At 47.1% G+C, this 20,858-nt stretch overlaps 1 protein-coding gene across 3 annotated transcripts; it reads right to left on the reverse strand.

Annotated features, from left to right (window-relative positions):
• Positions 1 to 256: 256 nt before the first annotated feature.
• Positions 257 to 19,052, reverse strand: LRP3 (LDL receptor related protein 3). Of its 3 annotated transcripts, none has more exons than XM_081922626.1 (7): positions 18,600 to 19,052; positions 13,077 to 13,124; positions 10,270 to 10,408; positions 7,368 to 7,576; positions 4,154 to 5,240; positions 3,075 to 3,207; positions 257 to 1,418 (listed from the first exon to the last, which is right to left on the reverse strand). In XM_081922626.1, exons 1-7 carry the CDS (start codon positions 18,685 to 18,687, stop codon positions 600 to 602), a joined length of 2,523 nt encoding a protein of 840 aa, XP_081778752.1. In that variant the 5' UTR covers positions 18,688 to 19,052; the 3' UTR covers positions 257 to 599. The 3 variants fall into 3 exon arrangements, with proteins under 3 accessions (XP_081778752.1, XP_081778751.1, XP_081778753.1); XM_081922625.1 differs by lacking the exon at positions 18,600 to 19,052 and adding an exon at positions 18,361 to 18,526; XM_081922627.1 differs by lacking the exons at positions 7,368 to 7,576; positions 13,077 to 13,124; positions 18,600 to 19,052 and having other exon boundaries at positions 10,270 to 10,409.
• Between the last annotated feature and the right edge of the window lie 1,806 nt (positions 19,053 to 20,858).

Below are 20,858 nucleotides of genomic sequence, written 5' to 3' on the forward strand. Positions count from 1 at the left end.
CACAGCTTGTGAAGCGAGGGCACCAGGGAGGCCTCCCAGCATATGTCATTATAAGCAGGGGAAGAAGCACAGCTGATACAGGCAGATGAATTGAGATTTAACAGTTCCTTTCTCTAACCTGCCGGCACAGAACTTTCCCCCACCTGCCTTTCCCGTACCAGGAACATATTGCACCTGCCAGGTGTTTTGTGCATCTGACGATGGCTACAAAACACTTATGCCACACACACACACACACAAATGGAGGTGCCAAAACTGACAACTGGTATATTTTAATGACTGTAGCCTGCTAGTCAGAAATCTGTATGCAGATACCAAAGGAGATGGCAAGACAGTCCAAACTGCAAGCCCTTTCGGAAGAATATCTGTGTCTTGTATGTATAACACGTTATACAAGTAAATGCTTTTTTTTGTTTGTTTTGTTTTTAAAGAAGAAAAGTATGATCGTGTGAACAAACTCTCATCAGCTCCTGATACCACATTTGTCCTACTGAACCTTGCTGGAGATGTGCTGCAACAGAAGTGGTGATGTTGGTGGCGGGTGGCGTGCACCACAATTTAATGAACGGTGTCCTCTGAAAGAGCCCAGCAAAATCCGATTAGCAGACCAGTAAAGACTCGTCGTCGCTGGGGGTGACTTCTGAGAGAGGGGGAGGGGATTCGAGGATTGGCACTTCCATGGAATGGCAACAAGCTGGGCGAATGCCCAAAGGCTCTTCGCGATATGACTGGGGGCAACAACAGTGTCGGCCGTCCCCCTGAAGAGGGACATTCACGGGGCTGTCAGAGTATATCGACTCCCACTTTTTGAAGGGGAGCCGGCATGGCTCTTCGCTCAGCAAATTATTCCTGCTGGAGCTTCTGCACTCGGCAACAGTCCTGCTAGACGCCAAACCCCCACCCTGGTGCGTTTCTGCCACCCTCTCCAACAAAGGGTCTCTGAACGTTTTCCCTGAATCAGCCTTGCTGGTCTGTCTGATCTCACCGCTGGGAGGGTCTTCAGTACCCGAAGGCTTGTCGTGTCCGTCCTCCGGCTCTGAGAGAGCTGCTGTGCAAATGTTTGACAGAACGTCTGAGGGGGGCGATTCTGCAGCTTCTGTCTCTGAAGGCAAATGGCTGTTTTCAGATTCCAGGAGTCCCCGGTTTGGGCTGCAGCTCCCCGTTTCAACATTAGTTCCCTCGGGAGAAGCTGGGGGGCTCTGGGGGGCCGCGCCATCTGTGCGATTGATGATTCCATCCCCTAGCACTGTCTGGGAAGTGTGGGTGGGGTTCAGCAGCGGGATCTGAGCTCTCACCCGCGGCCGGTGGAAGAATCTGTTCCACAACCTGCCCAAGCGCCGGCGGGATGAGCTCCTCCTGGACGAATGGCGACGCATCTGCCTCCTCATGGCTGTTCGGATGTTCTGCAGGACGGAGGCCTATGAAGACAAACAGAGTGGGTTCTTTTTTTGCCTTCCTAGCTTTCATTCAAAGATAATACACTAACATCCTGGCCAGTGTCAGAAGAGGGGAAGGAAGCCAGAGGAACCTCTCAGCCCACGACACAGCAACCTCTCCCCAATCTCTTCTTTCCTCTTGAACCTCCTGACCTCACAAATGCAGGGGATTATCGGGATTATCCAGCACCAATGGTCACCTCTGTTTCAGCCTCCAGCAGTGCAAGAGGCTGATGCACGAAAAGCCCCCAAAAAGCCCAAACCAGAAACATAAAGCAGATCTCCCTGCTTGTGTAACTAAATACAGAGCTTCAGCCATAATAGGATCACACTGTAGAGGCTGGATGCATTTGCCAGGGCTGGGGGAAATGAAAATACAAAACAAAATCCAATCACTGCTGGGGGTGGGGGGGGGGAGGATTTGTGTATACAAGTATCCCCATGATTTTCTAGGTGAAAAGTGGTGAAAATATCATAGCAAAAAGTGAATTTATTTTCTCTTTCCTCGCAAGGTTCTGGCAAACAAACACCAAATCTCTTTATTTTCAAAGCTCACCTTCGCCAAATCCATCTCACAAAGATAAACGCTTGGGTTTAGCAATACTACAGTACTTTAGGGTGGGGGTACCTGTGGCCCTGTTGAGTTCCGGCTCCCAACAGTCTCAGCCAGCATGCCTAATAGTCAGGGGTGGCAGGAGCTGCAGTCTCAAACAACATCTGGAGGGCCACAGATGTTCCCCATCCCTGCAGTACTTTAATGCATTAAAACTTTATTGACGTGTAAACAAACACGTCAGGCTGCATGCTGCTTTAAAACACATCATTTGGCCTTGCACAGATCTCTTCCCCCCTATAAACAACAGCCACTGGGTATCATATAAAGACCAGGCCTGTGAGATGTGTGGGGGGGGGGCAATCATTCCCTTCTCTCAATTAAAATACCTGTCTGCAAAATACAGAATTAGTTGGCTGGCTGATGGTGGATTATTGCCTGGGTGTGTCATTTTGTAATCATGATGTCAACAATTTATTCAAATAACCAACAGGCTTTCATTCAGGTTTTCAATGTTGTGAGCAAGCTGCAGTTCTAATTGTGTTTTGATCGGACATGTCAGAGAAATGTCATCCAAAATAAAGCATCTGAAGAGCATTGAGAGGAACAGAATGAATCCCAATGCATTTAGACATGGGGAGAGTGTCATATTCATCCCTACTTTTCATATTAAAATGTTTGCAAAACATAATACAGTAGAACCTCGGTTTTCGAACATAATCCATTCCGGGAGACCGTTTGGCTTCCAAAATGTTCGAAAACAGAGGATCAATGGGCAGTCGGCAAAATCAATTGAAAAAAATGGAAAAACACACAGCGGAACCGGTTCGACTTCTGAGGCGCATTCAGAAACAGAAGCAATTACTTCTGGGTTTTTGGCATTCGGGTTCTGAATCAGTCGGCTTACGAGATGCCCAAAAACTGATGTTCTACTGTACTTTCCCTCAACAAATACAAAACTTTGTTTCTGTTGTGCGAAGCTCACTCTGAAGGAGTACCACAGAACGCGGAGTCTGTAACCTGAAGTGTATGTAACCTGAAGCGTATGTAACCCGAGGTACCACTGTATAGACAGAGTCATTTACTTGTGATGCGTTGTAAACAGGGAAGTCTTCCACGGGTGGGATCAGGCCCTGTGCGATCAGTTGCCCATAGGAAGGGGGAGCTTCACGCCTCACAAACTCCGCCTCAAGACGGGTCATCTGGGTTTCAAATGCCCTGGAATCGGGATGGGGAGGGAGGGAGAGAAGAGAAAAGCTGGCTGGATTAGAATAGACTAGGTGGGCATCTTTTCTGAGACTGTCATGGCCCAAAGTAGAAGTGACAAAGGCTACCACCCACTCATGACTAAGGCTGCAACCGGAGGCTTTCTTGGCCTAAGGACACGCGGTGCACTACCGCCATCAAACTGGAGCACCCACTGGGGCACCTGCACGGCTCCAACCTAGCCACCATCCCTTCTTGTCCCCTCCAGGTAAGCAGCATTAATGCCAATGCCAGGATGGCTCCCCAGTCCTGCACCGCCATACTATCAGTTTGACAGTATGAGACTTCTTGTGCTGTGCATGAAACATATCAGAGCTGGGTTCCGAAGCAATGTTCCTGGGCATAATCAACAAGCTCAAGCACTCTCTCTCTGCCTCTTGGCTGGCTGGCTGGCTGCAGAGAAGACCTCCCACCTGGTTTGCAATGTCCAAACTTGGAAACTGTGGTTTCAGGATTCCCTGTGCCTCAAATCCAAAAGTCAGAGGGTCCTGTGGGTGCTCCCAATCTACCCCCAGGCATGAAAGAGGAATGGGGAGAGAGCTCAAGCTTCAGCATGGCTCATTCCTGTACCAGGAAACCCTATTTTCCCGTGAGGTCTGAAGAGGGGGAGGGACTGCCGCTCAGCGGGGAAGCACAGGTACTGGAAGCAAAAGGCCTTAGGCTTAATTCATAGTACCTGCAAGCAGGGTGATGCAAGTCTCCTGTCTGAAACTCTGGGGAGCTGTTGCAGTTAATGTAAACAATAGTATTATGTTAGGGTCTTAACAGTCATACCACACGACCCCTTGTAAATTTACTTTCCAAGATTCAACTAGGTGTCTATGTTATCCTGCCCAGAAAGGAAATGAAATGGGTTGGGGGGGGGAGGGAGGAAGGAAGCAAAGCTGATCTTTTTCACCTGTATTCCCTGGTCCTCAAGGAGTAGAGCTTGAAGGCGCAGCCCAAGGCGATCACCAGCAGCAACCCGCAGACCAGGCTCCCGATGAGAGCTGCCGTGATGACCTTCCTGGGCACGATCACCAGGCAGTTGTGTTCATCGCTCCCATCCTGGCAATCCTCCTGCCCATCGCAGCGCCACGTCTCGAAGATGCACAGGTTGGTGCCGCAGTGGAAGTTGCCCGGCTGGCATGTGAAGCAGTTCTTCTCGTCTGAGCCATCTGGGCAGTTCTTCTGGTTGTTGCAGCGGTCGAGCAGCGAGTAGCACAGCCCACTGTTTCCCTCGCACGGGTACTCATTCTTCTGGCAGGCTGGGCAGCTCTCCTCGTCCTTGCCGTTGGGGCAGTGCCACCAGCCGTCGCAGCGCTGCCTGTCGGTGTAGCACCCCTCGTCATTGCCGCACGGGTGCTCCCAAGGGAGGCAGTAGCCCTTCACCTGGTAGGTGGCGTTGAACCCGTGCCCAGTGCTCTTGGACCAGGCATGGTATGATATGGTCAGCTGCCCCTTAGAGGACTCCAGGCTCACCGAGTGCCTGTTGTTGCGATAGGAAAGGGTCTGCATGAGCTTGTCACCTCTCTCCTCTAGCCCATCGTACACCTTCACGTAGTCATTGTAGCCGAGCTGCAAGTCAAGTTGCAGGAGAACGTGGCGGTTGTCCTGGGTGTCCACATGCCACGTGCAGAGGAGGTCCGCCTGGCTGTGGTCCGAGCGGAAGAAGTCGGGAGAGGCGAAAGACCCGTAAAAGTTGCCCAGCCTTTTGCCGCATGAAAGGTCGGGGCAGTTCTCTTCGTCGGAACCATCGCTGCATTCTTTAACTGTATTGCATTTCAGCTCGTTGAACAAGCACTTGGTGGAATGGGCTACGCTGCACTGGAAGGTTCCCGAAGGGCAGATGCTGGACTGGGGCTCGGTTGGAGGAACAGTGCAATTTTTCTCGTCTGAGTTATCGCCACACTCATCCATGGAATTGCATTTCCAAGTGCCGGGAATGCATTTGCCATTCAGACAGCGGAATTCATCAGACTGGCAATTAGCCTGGCCCATTTTCCCTGTAAAGTGAGAGACAAGTGTTAGGAAACTTCTCCGGGCACCTCCGGCTCCATGCTGTGCCTGAAACATGAATCCAGCATGGAGGACAATCAAGATTTGGAAGCAGCAGCTCTTGAGGACTCTGAAATATTATTATGCCAACACAAGTATAAATCTCTCTCGCCAAGGACGAACTTCCCCACCAGCTGCACACACTCTCTCCCCCACAACTTACCTGGGTTTTCAGTAGCTCCACTGCAATGGCGTGACTTCAGAAGGAGGAGATGCCAAAGGGATGGAAGGGGATTCCCTCTCCCTGTTTTTCCTCTCCATAGCAGTTTCATTGTCATGGAATGTCATCTGCCTGCCTGCCTGCCTGCCTGTGCACCTGCCTTTGTGTGGATTTGTGTACATGCACATGCGCACACCTGTGACTGGCAGTCTGTTGGCCACCTTGGCCACACCTACCTCTATCCCGATTCTGAAAAAAGAACTAACTACCACTAGCTATGATTTCCACCACCATTGGGGGGGGGGAGCAGCTGTAGTATGGAGGGAAGATTATTTCTTACCGACCTTTCTGCCCCAACCAGAAAGCCCCCAAATACCTGGGATTGGGGTGCTGTGAAAAGTTTTCAAGTAGGCTCCCCGTCCCAGTTAAGGTTCAAAGACAAAAACCTGAGAGAACAGAAGACTATAGGCAAACAAAAAGGGGTATCCTACATGGGCAAAGCAGGTCAGGGAGAAGCTAAAGCTGTTTTACAAAGGCAAGAAGGGAGAGAGAGGAGGCCCTTTTTTCTTACAGGAGCAATGTGGAAGGAGGACAAATGACTCTCAAATTAGGGGAGCAAAAAAGAGCCAGGATTCGAAAGAAAAGATCTCAGATTTAAAGTGCCAGGAGTTCTAACTTCCCCTTGCAAAGGCAGAACTAGATCACACTCTCTCCTTTCTTCTCTCCAATAAAGAGTGTGTATGAAGGGGGGGAAGAGTCTCTTGCCAAAAGCATGGCTGTTTCTGTAAAGAGACTCAGAGAAGTGCTTCTGAGTGCTGTGCAATTAAGGCAAATGAGAATCCTTCTTACAACTACAGGCTCTGGCTCATTTGCCACAGGGTATCTGTAGAGGGAGAATTTCTGAGGCTTCAGCTGCTTTCAAGAGCTCCCTTCCAGCATACAAATGCTAGAAGCCCAGAGCGATTGCTCCTAGCACTGGAAATCACAAGAGCCTTGTTGCCACTTAGGACAAGTCCCCCACGGAATGCCAAGAGAACATATCACATCAGGGTTATTTTCAACAGGAGAGGCAGTTATGTGGAAGAGGGAGGAGGATCTGCAAAGCTTTTTTGGGTGAGGTGCCATGTGCAGTGTAATCTTATTTTCCCCTCTTTTTGCTGTTGCAGAAAAATGGCTGGTGCCCCCATTGAGCCCTGCCCCTTTTGCTTCCTTGCCTGTACACACACTTTCCTTCCAGGTGGGGCTCTCCCTCCTGGTACTGGAGGCAGCTGGTTGAAAAGCACAGAGAGCGAAAAAACCTCAGGCAGAGGGAGGACTCAGCCTCTGCCACTCGCAACACTGGTTCTTTAAAATCACACTTGTACCTAAAGGTGCAAGTCTGTCACCATTAGAAGCAGAGTGGGGGTTGTTTTATTTATTTGATCCCTATTTTGTGGTGAAATCAAAGCAGCGTACAATGGAAATATAAACTCCTAAGAAAATCAAAAACGAAACAAAGAATAAAACAAACAGCAGTAAAGCTGCATCATGAAGCAGAATAATAAAAAACCACGTCAACAGGAGCATGTCCCAGGCTCAGCTGGAAAAGGCCAGCTGGAATAAAGCAAGCTCAAGAGCCAGTGCAAAAGCAGGCAACCCTATTGGGTTCTGCCATCGTTCAGGCACCACCACGGAAAAGGCCCTCCTCCTGCCTACATCCAGAGCCAGTGTGGTACAGCGGGAAGTGTGTGAAGACTTGGGATACAAAGACCTGGGTTCAAGTCCTGACTTAGCTATAAATAGGTGGCATTTGGCCACACTTCAGTCTCAGCCTAACAGAGGATAAATAGTGATAAACCTCAGATAGAAATGTTGAAAATAAGATAAATGCAAAGCAATAATCAACATAGCCATTCAAACTAGAGAGAACTTTTACCTCGGATATACGAAAGGCGAAATCCCTGAGCCTGCCCTGAACTTGATGGATCAGAGTGGAAAAATATCCAGACGTGATCCCTGGCAGAGATGAAAGGAGGTGGGATGAAGGATCCACATGCTTTGTATTCTTCTCCCTTGGCAGGAGGACCGATCATCAGCCAGTCTGTTGAACACTTGGGAGAGTCCTCCAAATCAAAGTTCTTAAAACTGACAAGAGGAGGAAAATGGGAGAAGGGAGCACAGATGAAGGGAGACTGACTTATTTTTAGAGGAATGAAGGGAGACCACCATTTTAGAGGAATGCACTAAAGAAATGAAAGAGGGGAACATTCAAAAAATTACTGATTTCACTAAAATGTTCAATGAAGGTGTTACTTCAGAATGTCTTTGAAGGCAGGCTTTGAGACAGCATCTCATGAAAAGGAACAGCGAAAGTCAACATGACACTTTGCTGAGGGGTCACCTCTGCCAGGTTGGAACACCAACTCTCCTCCTCCTAGTGGTGCAGCAATAAAACTGCTAGCACATTTACAAAAGTTGCCTTTAGGATGCAGGCCAGTCAATTAAAATGGCTCCCATCAATTAATCAACTAAAACTGTTCTTGATTAATCAGTCAATAACATCTTGATTAAAGCTTCCAGCGCTAAATCAAGCATTTGGAAATCAGCAAATGCTGGAAATCTAATTTGCCTCCCCTGCTAGCAAATACATTGGAAGTCCAGCACAAATAATTATGGCTGCCAACAGCAAAGCAACCATAGCATCCAATTAAAACAAGAGAAGCCACGATTGTTTGTGACTTTCTCTAAATAAGGGCAGGCTGTGAACACAGCTGAAGCCTTAATTGGCTCATTAAAAACATTCTGCCCAACTCCTTAGAACAAGGAGGTGGGAAGTTAGAGAGCCTCGGTTATATTTCCTCCTCAGTTGCTGGCATGATGTATTACCCAATGCCAGGCACAACGGAGCTGAATTGCAAGGCTTGGTGCATTTATCCCTCTCCTGAAGGCCATAGGAACAGGTATCAAATGCAGGTCAGGCAATGTCTTTGCTTGCTAAAGACGGGCTAGGGCACAATTCATCAGGAAGTTCTGTCTGAAGGCTCTGATGGAATGAATAAGTTGGGCACATGGCAAGATGCATTAGTATATAAAGCCCTCAACAACTTGGGGCCAGTTTACCTAAAAGACCAACTTACCCCACATGCCCACTCAACCACTTTGATCAGCGGAATTGGCACTACTACAGTTGCCGCATAATGCTAGTTCCACATTTGTAAGAACTCGATCCTAGTGTGAACTTAGATCTTTAGTGTGGCAGCACCCGCACTCTGGGACTCCCGGCCTATTAATATCAAGCAGGAGGCTTCACTGGACTCTTTTCGGCGACTGCTAAAAACATCTCTGTTTAGGCAAGCCTACCCAGATTTTTTAGAAAGTTGTGAATTTAAACCTGTCTTAGATTTTAACTTTTGGTAGTTTTAAACTATTCTCTGGAGCACAAGCCTAAGCAATGTGTATGGAGATCCTGGGCTGCCAAGATGACAATACACACCCCTCCCTATACTTTTCTCAGTTTTATCTTTTTGTAATGCACTTTGAGGTGTGTTTTCTTTACAGTTAAGAGGTGCACAAATATTGTGAAAGAAGTTTGCGGCAGGGAGGAAAACCCATAGCTCAATGGAGGAGGACAATCTGTGCCTGCAGGCAGTCCCAGGTTCAATCCTGGCAACTCCAGCTAAGAGTCAGGTAGCAGGTGACATGGAAGAAGGCTGACAACTCTGGGAAGATGGACATGAGCATCAAAAGAGCTCTGTAGCTGGATCAGGACACAGGACGCAGTCTAGCATCCTGTTCCCACAGTGGCCAGCCAGATGCCCCAATGGGAAGAAGCCCATAAGCCGGAACTGAGCACAAGAACACTTCCTTCCTCATGTTCCCTAGCAATGGATGTGCAAAGGCATTCCTGCTTCTGACCCTGGAGGTATGAGCAGGTACTGGACAGTTTCCTGTATTATCTAAGATAACACCTGTCTTGCTTTTGTGATAAAGTGTGTTTTTTTAAATAAAGAAAACTGAGTAAAATTTCTACTATCTGCTGTTTGCTGAACCATTCTAAAATGATATCAAATATATTTCAAATAATTTAATGATTAATCACTTTAAACATTTAAGAGCTCAGTGGTAGTGCCCAAGACCAGGTGTCTTCAACTATTTGATTTGGATCATTCCCCGTCCCCCACCCCATTTTTAAAGTTGTAATAAGGAACTGCTAGTCTCGTTTGGAAGTAGCTTGTTCAAGAGGGCATTTGATCTCCCTGCAGTTTGATGTTGAGCTCTGAGGTGATGTGATGTTAAAGATTTAATGTGCGGAGTTAATTGCTGTTCTTTTTAGTTGATAAATTCAAAGCAAATTATACAATATATTTGAAGAGAAATGGCGCAAATAAGTTAATACGCTCTTTCCTTCAGGAAAACAATGATGCTCCTTGTGTGCCACCTTCCTACCAAGAGGCAGCAAAATTAAGTGGAAGACGGTCAGGCAGCTCACTCCCCGCGACTCCCAAGTAGCACATAGACTGGATAGGGGCCACAGCTAAGTGTTGGAGCACCAGCTTGGCATGCAAAAAGTGCCAGGCTCAATCCCTGGCAGCATCTTCAGGTCGGATCAGTTGCCTCCTGCCTGAAACCCTGGAGAGCCATTGCTGCCAGTCAGTGTTGGCAATGCTCAGCCTAGCCTAGATCCCTGCCTATTGCGAGGCTAAAAATGGCTTTTTCACCACCACGGACAACATAAAGAATAAAGTTCCTTTGGACCAAGCTTATGTTGGGCAACTGGTCTGGATCTGAGAATTTATTTCAGCAAAGGAAGACAATTAAAACGTTTTCACGAGTAGTACCTAATAGTTATCACATCTCCTCGATCACCTTGAATATACCAGCTGCAGTTGGTGGCCGGAGGATAGTGGAGTGGCCAGGAATGGCTGTAGATGACCCCACGCCGCTCAGTATGCTGTTCCAGTTTTCCACTGCAAGCAGCTGTCAAAAGCCACAACGAAATGTTAAATGTTAAACACATGTTTTTTTGCCACAACAGCTTTCCCTGGTCTCTAAAAGTTATTGTCATAGATATTTCCATTACCCTTTCCTGCTCCTTCTGCTTTGTTAAACTATCTGGTCTTCTGGCTTAAATTCAGTTCAACAGGCATCTCCTGGGAGAACATCAATAGCCCTAAATAAGCCTTGCAAAAGGGATTTGATAAGGAATGCTGAACAGATCTGCCCAAAAGGAAAAAGGGAACAAACCAACCAGCAACCACAGGGAATCCATGCACAAAGCCAAGTAAATAATACATTATTTTCAAGACCTATTGTCCTGAAAATGCTTGGTTTTCCTCCTCTCCCAAACAGGCACTTTCTTTTAAACTTCACAATTTCTATAAGTAGGTTTGAAAAGTTTTCTCAGAGAAAGCAAGGCTTGTGGATTGTTGCTTTTTCGATTTCGAGTATCTTTATAAAGAGAGTACGCTAAGTGGGGTTTTTGCTTTGAGCACACAGCTGCCGTTGCACGTTCCCATGATAATGGGTCACAAGTTGCAGGAGCTGACAGGACCAAATGCAAATCCCTTGCTGCGTAGGGCTGAACCCCACCAGGAGCTCAACAAATCTCTAATTTTTGCTGCCTGCTTGGGGTTGCAAAACTTCAAAGTGAAAAGGGGTTGTCAAACAGCAGTCACGCTGTGGCGCTTGGTTAGTGAGAACCAGCACTCCTGACATATGGTTGTCAAGCCTCTGCTTAAAGACCTCCAAAGAAGGAGACTCCACCACACTCCTTGGCAGCAAATTCCACTGTCGAACAGCTCTTACTGTCAGGAAGTTCTTCCTAATGTTTAGGTGGAATCTTCTATCTTGTAGTTTGGATCCATTGCTCCGTGTCCGCTTCTCTGGAGCAGCAGAAAACAACCTTTCTCCCTCCTCTATGTGACATCCTTTTATATATTTGAACATGGCTATCATATCACCCCTTAACCTCCTCTTCTCCAGGCTAAACATGCCCAGCTCCCTTAGCCGTTCCTCATAAGGCATCGTTTCCAGGCCCTTGACCATTTTGGTTGCCCTCCTCTGGACACGTTCCAGTTTGTCAGTGTCCTTCTTGAACTGTGGTGCCCAGAACTGGACACAGTACTCCAGGTGAGGTCCGACCAGAGCAGAATACAGTGGCACTATTACTTCCCTTGATCTAGATGCTATATTCCTATTGATGCAGCCGAGAATTGCATTGGCTTTTTTAGCTGCCGCGTCACACTGTTGGTTCATGTCAAGTTTGTGGTCAACCAAGACTCCTAGATCCTTTTCACATGTACTGCTCTCAAGCCAGGTGTCACCCATCTTGTATTTGTGCCTCTCATTTTTTTTGCCCAAGTGCAATACTTTACATTTCTCCCTGTTAAAATTCATCTTGTTTGTTTTGGCCCAGTTCTCTAATCTGTCAAGGTCGTTTTGAAGTGTGATCCCGTCCTCTGGGGTGTTAGCCACCCCTCCCAGTTTGGTGTCATCTGCAAATTTGATCAGGATGCCCTTGAGTCCATCATCCAAGTCGTTGATAAAGATTTTGAATAAGACCGGGCCCAAGACAGTTGCAGTCCATTCTTCAGTTAAAACTTACTAGCATGCTTTACATACAGCACAAACCCATTCATCTCTACACAGAAGTAGGCCTCAATTAGTTAAAGGGATTTTACTGCCAGATGAGTTTGCAGAACAGGAGTGAAGAAGAGGATCCATCCCATGGGCGCCCTTGGTTGGCCATTTCAATAGATGGGCAGGGCTGTCCATTTGAGAACCACATCTTCACCTGTGAGGAGCAGTATGGGGGAAATGGCCTCATGGGACAAATTAGGATCCATGCTGGTCCTGCTTAGGCCTATGGGCCTGAGATCATCCACCACTGGTATAAAGGACTGCAGCCACAACTGCTGCTGCTGCTGCTTTCAACACAACATAATCTCCAAAAAATAAAACAAGTCCTGCTGTACTAGAGAATTTGTCCATTCTGGAAGCTCATTTTTTATTGCACTTCCATCCACCCTTTCTAATTGCAGCAAATACATCTCCCCCACCATCTTATCCTCATAATAAACCTGTTATGAAATACACGAGGCTGAGAAAGAATGAATGGCCCAAGGCAAGGGGAGATTTGAAGCTGGGACGGTCCTGGTCCAGTGCTGCCTAATCATTACACGTGTCTCTCCAATGCTGCCATATTTTTTTCCTACTCTCACATCCCCTCCTTCCTGCTCCTGCTAACACTCAAGCCAATAAATGCACAGTGTAAAGTGAGAGTGTTCATTTATCTACAATGAAAATAAGGTTTTGGGATAGTCTGGGCAACATTTACTGCATATAAATTGGTCCAGAATGACAGTAATTAATTTAGATGAATTTTTCTCCTTTACAGTGGCATAGAAACCAACATGATAAATGTGCCATTCACAATCTGGATTTGCTGCGTGATTTTTTTTGCTGCGTGGGAAAATCTGGACTAGTCTTTCAGCCTAAAGTATCTCTATAGTATCAGGGAGCATTTACATTGTTTTAAAATTATTCTTAAAAGACACCTTTTTCTCAAAATGATTTTTTACAGGAAGTGTTTTCTATCAGTAGGAAAATGAAGCTCAAATGCTAATAGAAAACAGAGGTATCTTACCTAATGAAGTGACAGCACTTTCAATTTTCCCAGACAAGAAGAGGTTGACTGTTTTCAAAACAGAAAAAAAAATTTTTTTAATTTGTTACAGATTACAGTGGAGGCAGTAAGTAATTAACAAAATTATAAATGGAAAAACACATTCAAAGAAGGTATGTTCTTCCAACAAGCACCAGGGTTAGCTTATAGCTCAGTCAGAGTCTTCATTTTCTTCATGATGCCTTGTGTGTATAATATTTAAGGTATGATAGAACCTAATTGTTTTCTTTTTCTTTTATAGAACAGGAAAAATGGCACAGAAGCTGCTGCTGCTGTTGTTGTTATAAAATTAAATTTGTATACTGTCCTATACCCGCAGGTCTCAGGGCGGCTCACAGGATAAAATTACAATATAAAAGCACAAAATATATAATCAAAATCAAAACCAAATAACCTCACCCCCAGCTGCAATCCTAAGCACATATAGTAGGCAGCAAGCGTCACTGGACACAGTCAGATTTTCTTCTGAGCAAAAATACCTAAGATCATGCTGTGGATGTTTATAACATCTAAGGGATCAGCTGAACACGGGGAAAGTGTCACAGCTCAAGTGCTATGAGGCGTGGGCTGGGTCGTTTCTGCAGCAAACACACACAAGTAAGTAGCCATCTGGGCCACTGTTCTCTCAGCTGAACCCTCCACCTGTAATAGTGAGATACTAGTACTGATCTACTTTATAGAGCTATTGGAAAGTTCACTGGTATCACGTATGTGGAGTGCTCTGAACACTGAAAAAGAAAGTGTTGCATAAATGCTGAGCGTTAGTGGAGAATATGAGCTATACCCAATGCTGGCCGTACTCAGAGTAGACTAACTGAAATGAACATAGGTCCATCAATATCAATGGGTCTACTTTCAGTAAAAATCATTCAGATACAACACCATCAATACATTCTTTCTAGTCTCAGGCCGAAGCAGCTGAAGTTAGAATGTCTTGTTCAACCCAAGAAAGACAACATCATCTGTGGTAGACAGCAGATCAGTATTACAGGAAGAGTTTGATGCTACTCATAGGCCATACAGCTACTCTCTGCCCTTGCACCTCCATCCAAAAGTTTCACATTTTGCAGGAACAGCCACAATTTATATCCACAACAGACTGACTGTAGACATCACATTGATGCAAATAACTGGGCTGTGGATTATCACTGAGCTATCGTTTTTTCTTCTTGTTACAAAACGTTCTGCTATCCCAGCCGCTGACCACTAGGGCAATGCAAGGACAGTAAATGTGGTTGGTGCTTTTTAAAATGATTGCTCCGTAGTATCAACAGTTGGGTTTTACAAGGGGGCATGGAGAGACAAGAAGGGAACCTGACAAATATCCTGTCCCATCTAACAAAAGAAATGGAGGCAGGAAGGGACTGAAGTTGTAGAATTGCCTGGAGACCAGGTAGAAAAGCAGATGAAGATGAAGGCAGCTTCACTTTACTGCTCCCTGCATCTTTATGAACAACCACCAGAATATGATTTTACTACACATTTAATGCAAGGGGTTAGCCTGAATAATTATTCCACTAGTTTCACAGCTTATGCTGATTTCTGGGGTCAATAAACCTCCGGGCCAGGAGGCCACTCCATGTGAGAGACCCACCTCATTCTTAGATACTGCTGTCTAATTAGATCTGCCATTCTTGCTCGGGCCTTCTCTTCTCCTGACACCTGGTTCATGGTGATTGATCATGGTTTGAAAGCAAGTCTTGCTTAGATTGAACAAACTATGATTAGAACGAACCAGGAAAGAGAAGCTACACATGAGAGGAGGAGGAAGAATGGAGACTTTGATGCCTGAACTGAGCAGGCTGACTTAATTTCAAATTTCCAATGGGAGGGAGGACGGGTGGGGGGGGGAGGATGACAGAAGTAGAACAGCACTCTGTGTTTCATGTAATAAAAATAAATCACAACTAAAGCTCTAGGCAGAGCCCTTTTCAAAGGTGAGGTAGGGAAGAATAAAGACTAATCCCTAGAAGGAGGGAGTTCCACGACTGTGGAGCCTGCCACAGCAATGACTCTATCGCCCGTCAACTTAAAAACATGTTAGTGGGATTCCCAGCTTGTGGGTGGACAGCCACCTGAACAGTCTTAAGCAGAAGGCCGCCCCCACTTCAAGATAGTTATGCCTATGTTGTTGGTTTTTGGTTAGCAGACAGATGTCTCAGAAATCTCAATTTCTACTTTGAATAAAGGAAGTCAGCTTGCCAAGGACAGCAGTTATGAAGAAATATACAGAGGGGCCTCTTCCGTTTACGAAAACAGCTGTAATAGTGGAAATTCTTGATCTAATACCATGGAACAGGCAGGGTGTTTCACATCCTTTATTCCAAGGACTGACAGACCAGAGAATACTGTACATGCCCTTCGTTTTCAAAAAAGGAAATCCACATTATGGAACTCCACACACTAGTTAGTTCTGCCTTACACTTCTAAAGCTGTGAGCTGCATTATTCAAGGCAGCTTATAGCAATCAAACATCACAACACCAAAATAGAACAATCTCAGACAAAACATAACAGAGGATGGCATAGCAAGGAAAACAGTGTCTTCAGGAAAAAACCAAAACAAAACATGATTTGCCTGGCAAGGCAAAAAGCTTGCCAGAATATATATATTTTTTAAAAGTATTTACCAGCTGGTAGAAGACAATGGGGGGGGGGGCAAGCACCTGAGTTCCATGGAGCGAGATGTTCCATATTATTGGTGCAGCCCCCAAGAGGGCCCCATCTCTCGTCTAAACAAACTACACTTTCATCATAGGTGAGACACAAAGAAAAGCCTCTCTCCACTTGATCATAATGAATGGGCAGGCTGGCACAGGAGGTAGTAATCCCTCAGGTACCCTGGGTCCAAGCCATTTAGGTCTTCACCTTCAAGTGTCATCACCAAGATGCTGAATTGTGCCTGGAAACAAACGGAAGACTAAAACACAGCTGGTGTAATATGGTCCCACTGACTGACCCCTTTGCTGAGCATTCTGGACAAACTGATGTTTCCAAATACACTTCAAAGGTTGCTCTATGTAGAACACAAATAATCCAATCTAGATATGACTAAGGTGTGTGCTACTCTGGCCAGGTCTCACGTTGCAATAGTCAGTCTTCAGCTTATGTTAGTGCTTCCCTCTTGCAAACCATGTCAGTCAGCAGGCTGTTTGCATATCCCAGGCATCAGGCTCCTTTCAAAAGGCTTTTTAAATTCAGCCCATCTTCTTTCAGGTATCAGCTCTTTGGTAACTTTTCTAGCTCTTCTACTGCACCCCAAATCTCAGAACTGCTGGGGGGGGGTGGTATTTAGTCCTCTTTTACCAACAGAAAAGCAGGAGGCATAAAATGATTAGGTGAGTCTAATTACCCAGGAGTAAGATTTATCAATTTATTTCTTCCTAATGCTTCTTTATATTGGAGGAATAAGAGGATGAAATAAGAGTTGGGAACTTGCTACTTGAATGCCTTTGCTTAAAGACAAGGGGGTCGTGCAAAACTGGTATCAGAGGCTGCTCATACACTCTATCTGCATTTAGCGAGTTAAAACCTGCTGCGAAAGTGAAAAGGGAAAGATTGCTGTAGACAGGAAGGAAAGCGAGAGGCTGAACACAGGGAAAGCAGCAACAAATCAAATTTTTCATCCTGACAATACTGAACAACTATGATCTGGATGAGAATGCTCACTGGCTAAATGCCACCTATTCCATCTTGCATGGATGAGCAGCTCCTTGCCAAATGCAGGGACCAGCATAAGGATGCATCCATACCAAATCTGGTCAAATGTTCAGAGCCGTGTCGAAGCAATAATATCTGTCAACACAGTGGCTTCTCGTAAAAAACAGCAGAGAAAATATGCTCTGTACAGAAACTCTGCATGTGGCAAGCTGTGCCCATTAAGAGTCACAGTTCAAATGTACAGCACTGCAGAGTTCAGACACATTCAAGAGCCCATGGGCACAAGAAGAGCAGAGTTTGTACAGTTTCTCATAAGCATGGGAGCCAGAAACCTTATTTTTAGGTTCTTGCATCTACCACCAAATTTTGTTTGTGAAAAACGGCATGACTTTCTGTCAAGCAGATTGTTCAATTTCCTTGCCCCCCCCAGTGAAAAAAAATCACATTCTAAACCACAGTTGATGTGTCTAATTAAAAGTAAGTCTCATTGGGTTCAATGGGGCTCACTCCCAGTAACCGGGCATAAGACTGCAGCTACATTATAGTTGCATTATGCCTTCTGATGCCTTTATAAAGAACTCCCTCCTGTAAACTAGTAAACCATTTCTATCCTGAAATCATTTCCCATACATATGAAAAACAAGTATTGCTCCTATGTGTCATTAGTCTGTGCAAATGATCTTGGTGTTTATGAAAAAAAAACGTTCACAACCATAGCAGGAATCTTCCTCTCCTCTCCTCCCACCCTCTCAACACAGGGGTGGAATCCATTAACATGTTAACAGCAACAAATCAAAGAAGGCTGTCAGAACAAACTGCACTAACTTGTTTGTAAAATGGAAGTGAGCCACCAACACCACTCCGGGCTTGCCTTTCTGACTACTGTACAGGCTAGCAACTTTGCAAAAAAAAAAAAACCGAAAAGAAAAAAGAAAACCTTGCTGCCTCTAGCTACAGCGACAAAGACAGGGAAAATGATCCTCAAGAACCACCGCGTCCAAACAACTTATGTCCTTAATGCAACCACAGGCCACGGTTCTACCGAGCATTTCCATGCAGAGCATAACCTGAGTGCAGGGAGAGAAAAAGTGCACTCCCATGAGCAAACAGAGCTGATGTCACTTCATTCTGCAGTGCCCTCGCATGAAGGAAAACTCCCAAGTCGGGGCTGGGGCCCTACATGCCAGTATGTGTGTGTCCCGGCTGGGCATACGTATATACTTTCGAGCAAGTTGGATCAAACGGCCTGCACCCCAACACATGTGCTGCCAGGTGTGTAAGAGAGCAGCTTCGCGGCCAGTTCTTGCCTGCAGATCGCCCTCTCTTACAGAGCCTCTCCCGCTGCCACCAGCGGGCATCCTTGTGGGGAGGGGGGTGCACCGTGCATCGGATGCACAGGCCACAACTCGGCACCTGGCTTTGCCTGCAGAAGGCCCCCCGGTTCAGTCCCCGTCGGCAGCACCTCCAGGGACGGGGGGCTGGTAGGAATGGCCTTTTGCTGCCGCTGCAGCCCGTCGCTGCAGGAGACAGGGAGCTGGATGGGTGAGGGAAATCAGCCAGAGGTAGGGTGGGCTGGTGTCTCCCACCTGCTTGCTCCAGGTGGCGACGGGCCAGGAGGATGCTCCGCTCTCTCCCGCCATACCAGCGGAGGAGCATCTCCGCCGGGCCTCTGGCGCCTTGGTCCCTCACCTGGCCGCCCCTCAGCAGAAACAGAGCCAACGGCACCTTCTCCCGCATCCCGCCTGGAGCCACAATAACAGCAGCAGCGACGGCGCTTCCTTTCCTCCCCGCCGTAACGGCTCCGTCCCGCCCGGCCCGGACTCACCCAGGCAAAGGGCAGCCAGCGGCCCCAGCGCGCCGGGCGCCCGGAGCTCCACGGACGACGACGAGGAGGTGGAGGGCGCCGCGTCCATGGCGGCGGGTCTCTTCGCCCTGGGAGGTGCGCTGAGCCTCCGGCCGCCGCCGCTTCGCCCCCTCACAGCGCCGCCGCCGCCGAGCTCGGGGAGGAGGATGAGGCGGCGTTTGCCCCGAGCGACGGCGGCGGCGGTGGCTGCGAGGGAGCATCCCGCCGTCGCCTCTCCATGGCCGCCTCGCTTGGGCAGCTCGTCCCGCAGCGGCTGCGAGGAAGCGGGCAGGAGGAGGAGGAGAGGACGCCGCCGTTTCCGAGGCCCAGCCCCGCGTGACGCGCCGGCTCTGAGGGGCAGGCGGAGGGCAGGGCCGCCCTGGGCGGGAAGGAAGGGGGAGCGCAGCGGAGCGCCAGGCCTGGCAGGGCCGCCTCCTCCTCTGCCCCGCCACGAGGGGCTTCGCCGCCGCCTGCTTCCCCCAGCAACCGCCGCCTGTGAGGGGAAGGGCCGGAAGGGATGAAGATCCCCCAGCGCTTGCTCTTGTTTTAAAGTCGGGGCTCACTCGAGGGCTTGCGGGGTCATGTTTTTAGTATTAAAAAAAGAGAGAAGTTGCCTCTGAGCATGGACAAAGTTCCCCTCCAGCCTCGCTTCGTGAGGGTCACATCCAGTCCTCCTCGTTGCATTGTTTTGGGAAAGGGGCTCCCTGACTGACCCCCATGTGGCAAGAAAAGTGAATTCTTTGGGCTCCTCGCATCCCTAGTATAACTTGGCTTCGTTTTTAATGCTGTGACGTCATTACTTCAAAGTACGGGTTGTGGTGCGTTTCTCTTTTTTTTTAATAGCTCAATAAATCACTCCACTGAAATCTACCCATTTCCTACTCTAACCAGCCAAATCTCTATAAAGATTTTATAGCCCCATGATGGTAAACATGTAGCTGATTGGGTTTCTGAACAGTCGTTTTAAATTATGATCCATGGCAGCGGGGAAAGCTACAAATTCGCAGTAAAAGATAGGTTATTTAGCTTTATTTTCCCCTTTCTGTTTTCAAAAACAATCTTTTCTTTAAGAGAAATTGTTCACCGTGCACTGAAGCTCACTTAAAAACACCACTGAAGTATTGTGATCGTTCGTATATTGATTTTAGCCGGATCAATTCATGCTGCTGAATTATGTATGAGGCAAAAACATTTATGACCTGATAATTTCTCACACTGTCGTCTGCTGTGGTTCATGTGAGGTCGGCTGCCAAGAACGTAAGAACATTAAGGTTGCCTGGCTGGAACAAACCAAGATCTGTCTGATCAGCATCCCATTTCCAAATAACCAGACAGGAACCTCTGGAGATGAAGATGATGCCCTTCTCTTGGCTCTTTGCCATGGCTTGTGGCGCTGCTAAGACTTGGGACTTAAGGTAGTGGAGAGAGCATAAAATAATGCAAGAGCCCTGTTGGATCAGGCCAAAGGGGGCACATCAAGTCCAGCATCCTGTTCTCACAGTGATGGTCCAGATACCCAAAAGGGAAACCCGCAAGCAGGACCTGAGTTCAATAGCAGCAACTCTCCTTACCTGTGATTCCCAGCAACTCATTCAGAAGCATTTACTGCCTCCACAGTGGAGGCAGAAATGCGGCCAGTGTGACTAGTAGCCATTAATAGTCTTAACCTCCATGACTTTGGTGACCATCACTAAATCTTGTGGGAGAGAAATCCACAATTTAGCTATGTGATGTCCTGAAACTTCCAACATTCACTGTCTGGCCCTCAGTTCCTATATTATGAGAAAGGAAGGAAAGCTGCTCTCTGTCCACATTCTTTGCACCATGCATAATTTTATATGCTTCTGTCATATACCCTAATATTTTCCTTTTCTCTAAACTAAAAAGCCCCCTTTCCAGCTCTGCAGTATTAGCTGGGAACAACTGGAATGTGTAGGGCAGGCATGTCCAAAGTCTGCTTCGGGGGCCAATCCAGTCCACCAGTCAGTTTAAAAAATCCCAACTTCAATCATAAAAAAGGGTTAACAACTTTGGTCAGCCCTCACGGCCCTTCACGTCATCAAATCTGGCCCTCTTTGAAAAAGGTTTGGACACCACTGATGTAGGGAAAGACTGGTGCACGTTGAAAGTGCATTTTACTCCCCTTTGCTCTGGGAACGCACTCTTGCTTCTGTGCCATTGTTTTGTCTCAGTGCTATGTGTAAATTGGGCCACTGTAGAACAATTACATTTTTCAAGGCT

Source organism: Podarcis melisellensis (assembly GCF_964234715.1).
Source record: "Podarcis melisellensis genome assembly, chromosome: 8".
NCBI classification, from domain to species: domain Eukaryota; kingdom Metazoa; phylum Chordata; class Lepidosauria; order Squamata; family Lacertidae; genus Podarcis; species Podarcis melisellensis.

Coding starts and splice junctions, on each gene's coding strand:
- LRP3 (XM_081922625.1), bottom strand. CDS start 18,511: ATGCGGGAGAAGGTGCCGTTGGCTCTGTTTCTGCTGAGGGGCGGCCAG. Junction 13,125..18,360: donor TCGCCACCTGGAGCAAGCAG/GTGGGAGACACC, acceptor TTTTGAAAACAG/TCAACCTCTTCTTGTCTGGG. Junction 5,241..7,367: donor TCGCCTTTCGTATATCCGAG/GTAAAAGTTCTC, acceptor CTCACTTTACAG/GGAAAATGGGCCAGGCTAAT.